General features: G+C 37.7%; 1 protein-coding gene across 1 annotated transcript in view; it reads left to right on the top strand.

Moving 5' to 3' along the window:
* Positions 1-7,715, top strand: part of LOC115082562 (collagen alpha-1(XII) chain-like) — an 83,081-nt gene extending 75,366 nt beyond the window's left edge. Inside the window, 4 exon segments of the mRNA XM_029586778.1 lie at positions 2,666-2,815; positions 5,349-5,426; positions 6,797-6,883; positions 7,575-7,715. Of these exon segments, the coding sequence (XP_029442638.1) occupies positions 2,666-2,815; positions 5,349-5,426; positions 6,797-6,883; positions 7,575-7,700 (441 nt within the window). The 3' untranslated portion in view covers positions 7,701-7,715.
* Positions 7,716-8,774: the final 1,059 nt, after the last annotated feature.

Genomic DNA, 8,774 nt, shown 5'->3' on the forward strand with positions numbered 1-8,774 from the left:
AGCCCCGGGATTTACGCGCGTCCCGGGGCTTGCGCACGCCGCCGAGCCTATGCAAAATAGGCTCGGCGCGCGCAGGGGGGGTTTGAGGTTGGTTTTCAGGGGGTACGCACGTATGATACGCGCGTACCCCTTTGAAAATCTACCCCTTAATATGTAAACCCTAGAAGAGAAGTGATTTAGGGGAATATGACACGGACATATGACACAGCACTGCCGGGAGATAACTCCGCCCAAACCCTACGCACATTCCTCCCCTTCCCCTAATTAAGATTAATACCATCGCACGTGACACCGGCACATTGCAGAATAAAGAATGACCCTGCAAGTTACACAGATAAATGCTGATTTTCAGTGATATCTGGCTAAAAGAGCTGGATAACTTTAGGGCTGCCAAAGAACTGTCCTATAAAAATCTAAATAAATAAAGTTAGCCAGATAAACTTACCTGGCTATCATTAAGATAGCCCAAGATATTCAGCAGCGCACCCATGCCACTAAATATCCCTGCAAAGTTAGCTAGATAAATTTGACTACCTTTGCTGAAAATGGACCCCAGAGTGGCCAACCCACAAACAGAGCAGATTATATAGATAAATGGTGGGAATGACTAGAGTGAAAAATCTATCTAAAACTTAAAACAATGATACCAGCTCAGGAATGAAATAAAAATCAGTAGGAGGAAGTGAATCTTTATGATTTTGTTTACATTAATTGCTTAAATGATCCTGTTCTGCAGTTTAACATCACAAAAATATACCAGACTATTTTGCTTTCAACTTTTTTCTCCTGTTCAAAAACACTGGAGCCATTTCTTCCTTATATGCTGTAGGCTTTGGATGTTTTGCTCTCCAAATGACTTAATATACATGTATTTAGAACTAAATGACATCAGCTTGTTTTTAACTCTTACTTTTAAGACCATAATTCTATTTGAGGTTGTGAACTCATAAATTGTAGAATTAACTGTTGCTAATGTGAAGAAAAGCACACTATTGCAGCCAAGGTCAATATACCAGTAGCAGACAACATGTGGAAATGAAAATGGAATTTCACCCTGCCTCGAATAACCATGGGATCTCGTTGGCTGAAATGAGCAGTGACCATCTGCAAAAGATTACTGCTCCACTTCCCAGGCCTGATGGGGCTGTCAAGCACCATGTCTGGTGGAGCCATTCTCTTGTTCTATGGGTCCATCTTACAGGTGGGGGCTCTAGTTTGGAAACGGTACAGAACAAAAAGTGCAGGCAATTGACTCACATGCTTGTCTTGACCTTTGACACCCTTATTTTTTGCTAGGGTTACCGTTTGGTTACTGTAGATGCCTGAATAAACTTTGAATTTACATGCTTACTAAAAATGAATGCGCTAATGACTGATATGAAATGTAAAACATGGCCAAGTCATCAAGCCTTTGATTTGCTTGTTTTTAAAATAGAGTCCATTTTATCCGTCAGTCAGATCTATGACTAATATGTCCTTCAATACATAAGTTATTGTGACTAAGGGTATAGGATTTGATGCTTAGAAAACGTCTGAATTCATCTTGATGGCAAAAGTTGTGGTTCCCATGACAGATGACATGAATTTTGAGTTTTCATACTCAAGAACTGGCAGCATTACGCTGCTATTATTTATGTTTTAGCTTACAATCAGGAAACGTTCTCTTTCATTCCTTTAGTCTCACCATTTTATTTTTGCATGTGCTTTTTAATGAAGTTTAAGTTGTTACCAATCATATTTGCTTCAGATAAAAGCATAACAGTTTTATTTTAAGCATCTTTTAAACTGTTGCATATTCATTCTTTAGAATAAAAGGGATGTGTTTGGATTGTTAGGTTCAGAGCATGAGACAGAGCACTTGACTGTTTTAATATACAATAATCAGTGATTCACTCGGCCACTCCAGAAAAGTTGGAATAGCTTTTTTGGCTTAATGCAGTAGAAAGGTGGATAATTTTATTTTATTAAACTGAATAAGGTTTCAAAGAATTAAGAGGCTTGCGATTATCACCTGGGCATTGCACAATACGGGCATAACATCAGAAAAATAAACAAATGACCAATCACTTTCAAGGCAGCATTAGAAACTGTATAGCATCTCGTGGCATATTACAATAACCCCATCAACATCTTCCATACATGTGGCTTCAGAGACTTTATTGGCATATGTCGATACATGTACTGTGCTGATGTTCGTAGTTACATACCTTGTATGCTTTTAATTCCATTATCCACCTCAATTTTATACAAATTGTGGTTATACAAATAACTATAAATAATATGAATAAATATAAATAACATAAATAAAAAGAACCGATTGCTGTTAAGCTTACCTACAGATATGGCTGTAAAAAAAAAAAAAGTTAGAAATTGTGACCGGAAGACAAAATAATGGGAACAGCAATCCTAGAATGTAATGAATAGGAATCACCACCATTTCCAGAAAGATTCATCAAGTAAAGCAATAGTAAGAATACACACTTTGATGTGAGCTTTCAGTTCAGTTTTCCATGAATAATAACGTATGAGTTCAGTATGGGGTTTTTATTTACTTCATTTCTAACTCCTATTGACATGTTGGCTTTACAGCATCATGGGTGCTTCCATTTCTAGACTCCTAGAGGAAACCAGTTTTATTAATGTTTATTTTTTTCCTTTTTGTTAGGTTCACATTGTTGTGTCCCCAACATATGTCCGAATATATGTTGATTGCAATGAGGTGGCAGAGAAACCAATAAAAGAAGCTGGTAACATCACAACCGATGGCTATGAAGTGCTTGGAAAATTAGCAAAAGGTGATAAGAAATCAGCAGCAGTAAGTATTGACATGTCATTTGTTCAAACCAAAGGTTGATATCCAAAGTAAGGATTGCAAATGTCTTTAAAAGGAGGATTATGAACTAATTTGCCAAACTCCTGTAAAATCAGAGAGATTAGTTTGAAAATAATTTTTAAAATAAAATTATTGAAAAGATGCATTGAGTTCTGCCAATGACACATTAGAAAATGGATTTTGGCAGATTTCTGGCCAGCTTGCGTAGAGTTCCCTGAGATACACGACACATAATCAGGCAGAATTTTCCCACCGATCTTGGCTATATCCACCGATTTTTTCGTACATGATATACACCACAATTCACTTGGTTTGAGTTTGACTCAAACTGTTTAGTAAAGTATCATATTCCCTTTCTAATCTGCTTGCTTTTTGACTGTTAATTAAAGGGGTTGTAGTGCTATTCCTATTTCTTTCAAATCTTGTGCACTGTGGATTTAGTATAGTTAAAAATAATTTCTTCTGTAAAGATGGGTAAGTCTTTTCAATGTTAAGATATTTTTTAGGGGCAGTGGTGTGAAAGAAGGAATGTAGCTGACTTATGAACCAAGTGAACCTTGCATGCCTGGGAGAAGTGGAGATTGTCTCTTTTTCACCAAGCCATCATTTCTTACTTGGCCTTCTTCTGTGGGTGCTCTGATCTCTGCCCACAGTCTGACTCTTCCTTTCTGAACACACCCAAAACCCTTATCCATTCTCTTATCACCTCTCATTTAAGCTATTACAACAGGTCTCCCACTGAGCCATCTATCTCCACTCCAGCTGCACAAGTTGTCTTCCTCCAGTGCTGCTATGACCATGTAACCCCTCTTCTCAATTCACTAAAATAGTTCCCCATTCACTTTCGCATACAGACTTCTCCTATATACCTGCAAGTACCTTCACACTGCTGCTTTCCTCTTACACTCTTCTCATGGTACCTTCACACTGCTGCTTTCCTCTTACACTCTTCTCATGACCTCTGGTCATCAGATAAGCTGCTCTTATCTGTGCTCTTCTCATAACCAATTCCCAGCTCTGCACTTTTCACCTTGCTTGATCACATACATACCTAGATCAACTTCCCTAAGTTGGTACATCATTCCCTCTCTGACTACCCTCAAGTCCTTTTATAAACCTACCTTTTTTTGAAGTTGGTTTTAATTCTTAATACCTGGATCTTCTTGATCATAGCCTTGTTGATATTAACCATGTTCACTGCAATAAGTACATTTTCTGAAACCTCCTGTATGTCTTGTCTGTGTTACTTGAATAAATTTGAAGTTCCACGGAGCAGGGACTGTTTCTTGCATGCATCTGTATAGTACTGCATATGTTTGGTAGAGTTGTAAAATGATTAGTAGTAGTAGTAGCAAATGTAACCTAGAAATCAGTGAGCAAAGGCAGTGTTGCATTCCTTACAGGAAGAAGGGAGAGAGAGAGAAGACCACAGATCTAGCAAGATGTTTGACAGCACAGTAGGCAGGCCATAGATGAGCAGACTGGTGGGACCATATGGTCCTTTTCTGCCAAAATGTTTCGATATGAATGTTATAAGGCACTATCATAATACAAAGGTACATGTAGATTCCAAATAATGCAATATACCCATGTAATCACAAAAGGAATCCAAAATTTAACATGCAGTATTACCCAATATTACATTTTATTTCATATCAATTTACAGAACACAAGAGTTATATCCAATTTTATGCAATGCATCTTTACAAAGATCTCACCATTTAATGCAGTACATCAAATACAAATTGTGAAATATGCTTAACAATATCATTTTGAAGATCTCACCATTCCGTATATTCCATACAAAAACATTGCAAAAACATACAATATGAAAAAATCAACACTTACACCACACATCACACATACATTCACTCTACACTCAAACTCAACTCAACTCAACTCTTACAAACAAAATTACAAATTAGCACATTTCACAAAATATTATCCAAAGTGAATAACCCCTTACTATCTCGCTAAAGTTCATATAATATTGCACATATAGAACCCCAACAATGGGTGCAATTGTTTCGCCTGTCTTGGCTTCTTCAGGGGGATGCAATCTCCACATCCTTCTATTTTCTTAGATCTATTATTCTCCTCCAAATCCTACTGCAGTGTACTTGGTTGCAATCACTTGATATGAATATCAACAAGCCTTTCAATTGGTGGACTTTCAAATTAATAATCATTTTTTTATCATGGCATTTTAAGCTTTTTTGAAAAAGAGCTTTTCTGTAGTTTTCCGTATGCATGTATGCTTCACAAACTGCAAGGCTGCCACAATATTGCCACTTCTTTTGAATAAAAACATTTTCAGAAGGTATATATAGAAAGAAGGATTAAATATGTTTGCTTGACCTTTGAGTCTGACATGTTTGATTTATTCGTCTTTTAAAATAACAAACAGATGGGCACCTTTTGTCATATACTGAGTCTGGGAAAATGCTTAGAAATTTTGCAGCTAGAAAAAACAACAAACAGCATTTCAAATAAACCATTTTCATTTGTCCTGTAGTTCCAGCTCCAGATGTTTGACTTTGTGTGCACTGTAACGTGGACCAGCAGAGACAGATGCTGTGATCTGCCTGCCATGGTTAGTATACTTCAAAAGAACTACTGTTCTTGTGTGTTCAGAGAAGTCAGGACAATATTTGTCACTTGTTTTAGGGTTTTTATTACACTGATATAGTCACAGGTAGCAAGTGTAACTGTGCTTGGAAATTAAATGGGTACCATTTATGGGATAGAGGGGATATCTGAATCATCTCCATCACTATATATATATATTTTTTAACATATTCAGGTATTATTTATACAATGCCTACTCTTTTTTCTTGTTACTTCACTACACTTTGCTTTTGTGTGGAATCTCAGCATTTGGAATCTCATAGGTCCCTTTGTCAGATGTCTTTGCAGCCGTCTAAGTAAAATCTGCTTACATACTCTGCCTTCCCTCTAACTGCAATTGAAGTAGGGACCTAGGAGAATAAGATATCATAACCTTCAATGTCTAGTTTTTCTGGGGACCAATATGGTACCAAAAATTGGAATACTACTAAAAAGAGCCACATGTCAATATGCAACCAGGGGGCTCAACAAATTCAAAGAAGATAGTGTTAGGTTTTCTAGACTCAGGTCTTACTGTCCCGTTTATTGTTTGTTGAAAATAATGCCACTCACAGGTGATTGTGTGCATAAGAGTGGATATTTGCATGCAGTGCCTCAACTGCATGCACATCTGTCTCAGGTATGTTCCTTGTGGCCGTCCTGAAAACCAAAGTAGCTAGGAAGTGCTCCAGGACTGACTTGAGAAACACTGGACTATGGCTAGGGTCCTTCATTTTCAGTCTAAACCGATTTTCACCCATAAATTCCCGTATCTTTCCAAAAGTTACAATTGGTTTAGACCAATTTTCGCCCTGTTTTAAGGCTGATTAAACAGCAGCTCCAAAGCTGCAGATGCAGTGTCTCAAGGCCTCCAGCAACTTCTGGCAGCCAGTGAAGGCCAAAGCACCTGCAGTGTTTCAAGTCCTGCCCTCCCCCCCAATCACCAGCTGGCCCTCCAGTGCTGCTGATGTGGCTTTTCATATCCTGCCTTCAGCACCCCCAGGCAGCCAGAGTATCTGCTTCCTGGTGTCACCAATGCAGCATTTGAACCTCTGTGTTGCATCCAGCTGCTCCTATTTCTGTTCTGACTTACAGCTTGCCTTTTTGAAACCAATGGCAACATCCTATGCAGTTTACAGATGAATAAAATACAATCAGAACACAATATAATAATTTCAATTTATATAAATACAATTCATAATCAAATAATATTTATACATATCCCAAACAGTAACAAACATGATGTTGTATATTCCCAGTCTATAATGTTTGTTGTGAAAACAAGTGTAATACTATTTTATGAAATAGAATTTAATCATAAAAGTACAGGATGACAAATTATGTTCAAATTTTCAGAGGGATGAAGCAAAATGTCCAGCTCTTCCACATGCCTGCACATGTGCACAAGACAGTGTGGGACCTCCAGGACCTCCCGGCCCATCTGTAAGTGAATTTATGAATGACAGAAATTCACATAGATCATCCACAAAATGTATTTATTTATTTATTTAACTCTTTTATATACTGACATTCGTTTACACATCAAATCGGTTTACATTAGCACAATTGAACTAAGAAAGGAAATTACATCATAACAGTTTGGAAAACTGGGAGTTAACAAAATTGGAATACTCTGAAGTCAGCGAGGGCGGAGAGGATGCAGTAACAAAAGCGTACAAAGTCAGAGAAGAAACAAGTAACTATAACTATTGACTTTGTTGTGGTTAACTGGGGAGATTAAAATTGTATAGCTAATAATACTGTAGAGGGTAGGATGTTGATTGGGGGACTCAAATTCTGAAAGGTGGTTGTGGGGGGAAAGATTGCGAGGGGGATAGTAGATTGTATGAGAGTTATTGGTAGGCTTGTTTGAAGAGCCAGGTTTTCAGCTTTTTTTTTTAATTACTATTGTTATATTCCAGCCTTAGGTCTAGGGGCATAGCGTTCCAGATGGTGGGACCGGAAATGGAGAAAGCACGTGCTCGTGTTGAGGATAGATTAGTGAGTTTGGGGGAGGTTGTTGGTAGAGTGCCATTATTGGCTGATCTTGTGGATAATGTCATCTCATTTGTGTGTATATCTATGTCAGTATTTATTTTTCTTGTATTTCTTTTTTCAATTTTATTTGTTTTAGGGTTTCCCAGGTAATAAAGGCTCAAGAGGTGAAAGAGGTGTAAATGGTCCACCTGTAAGTATCAGAGATGCGTTTGCAGTGTTATTTGGAAACTTCCAGGTTACAAACAGGGTTTTTGATTTCTAATATTTGAACCTTAAGATAAATTATTTGCATAGACATAATAATGTATTGTGATAATAGGCTTCAAGCTCTTTGGCGGAAATCAATTAAGCACAGCCCAGCATGCCTGGCTGAGTCAACGCAGACATGCCAGTAATGATATCTGAGAACATCTGTCGACACATTACATGGGAATGTATTTCCTGTCTGCTAATGCCTGCTACCCAAGTCAATGAAAGTGCAAACCTTTGCCCTCAGAATTTCAAAGCATATCTTTAACTTTTTTGGCATGAAACAAATTTACATTGGCTGATGTCATGGTACTAATTCTAGGCCCCTTTCTGACCTTGGAAAAAAATCGCTACGAAAATGATCCATATGATAAATATAAAACATTTGCAATTTTAGCCTCATGAAATGCAGCTTAAAAATACTACCAAATACAGTAGCAGAATATACCCAAGGCAGGATATTTCTAGCTGTGAACGTTGGAGAGTTTATCAGTTTCCATCAGTTAAAATTTTGTTTCAACAACTATATGATCCAAATCATTTTGTACTTTAAAAAAACACCGGTATGAGCTTAGCTCATGAACCAGATTAGAATAAAGTGCTTGTTACTACAAATTTGAAAGGAATTAAATGACTTGATTGTGAAACATACAGTATAACTGCCCAGTGGAGGGGCTGCTCATTGCTGGAACCGTGGTCCATGTAATTCCAATGGCTTGGCTAGACAGGAGGACAGAGCTAGAATAAAAACCAGAAACCAGGGGTACCACCAGTTAGCCGTGAATAAAGCCTCATGATGCCATAGCCCCAGCTGGTTTGGATTCTGATTGGGCTAGAAGGCCGACTAGTATGAAAAAGCTTCTAAGCAGCTTTCCTTCCCTTTCCAAAAAACAAAATAATCTAAAAATGTAGAACAGTGGAAAATACTTGTAACTTATAAATCTACCCATACAACTTTTGGTGTTAGATTCTACCGTCATGTCGCTGGGATTTTATAAGCCTTAGTACCTCTCCTCCATCTGAGGTTCTCTTCCTTGCCCTCAACCCAGTCTTTAGCATTTTATATTTGAGCTGAAATATGAAATTT

The sequence above is a fragment of the Rhinatrema bivittatum genome, unplaced genomic scaffold (genome assembly GCF_901001135.1).
Source record: "Rhinatrema bivittatum unplaced genomic scaffold, aRhiBiv1.1, whole genome shotgun sequence".
Taxonomy (NCBI): Eukaryota; Metazoa; Chordata; class Amphibia; order Gymnophiona; family Rhinatrematidae; genus Rhinatrema; species Rhinatrema bivittatum.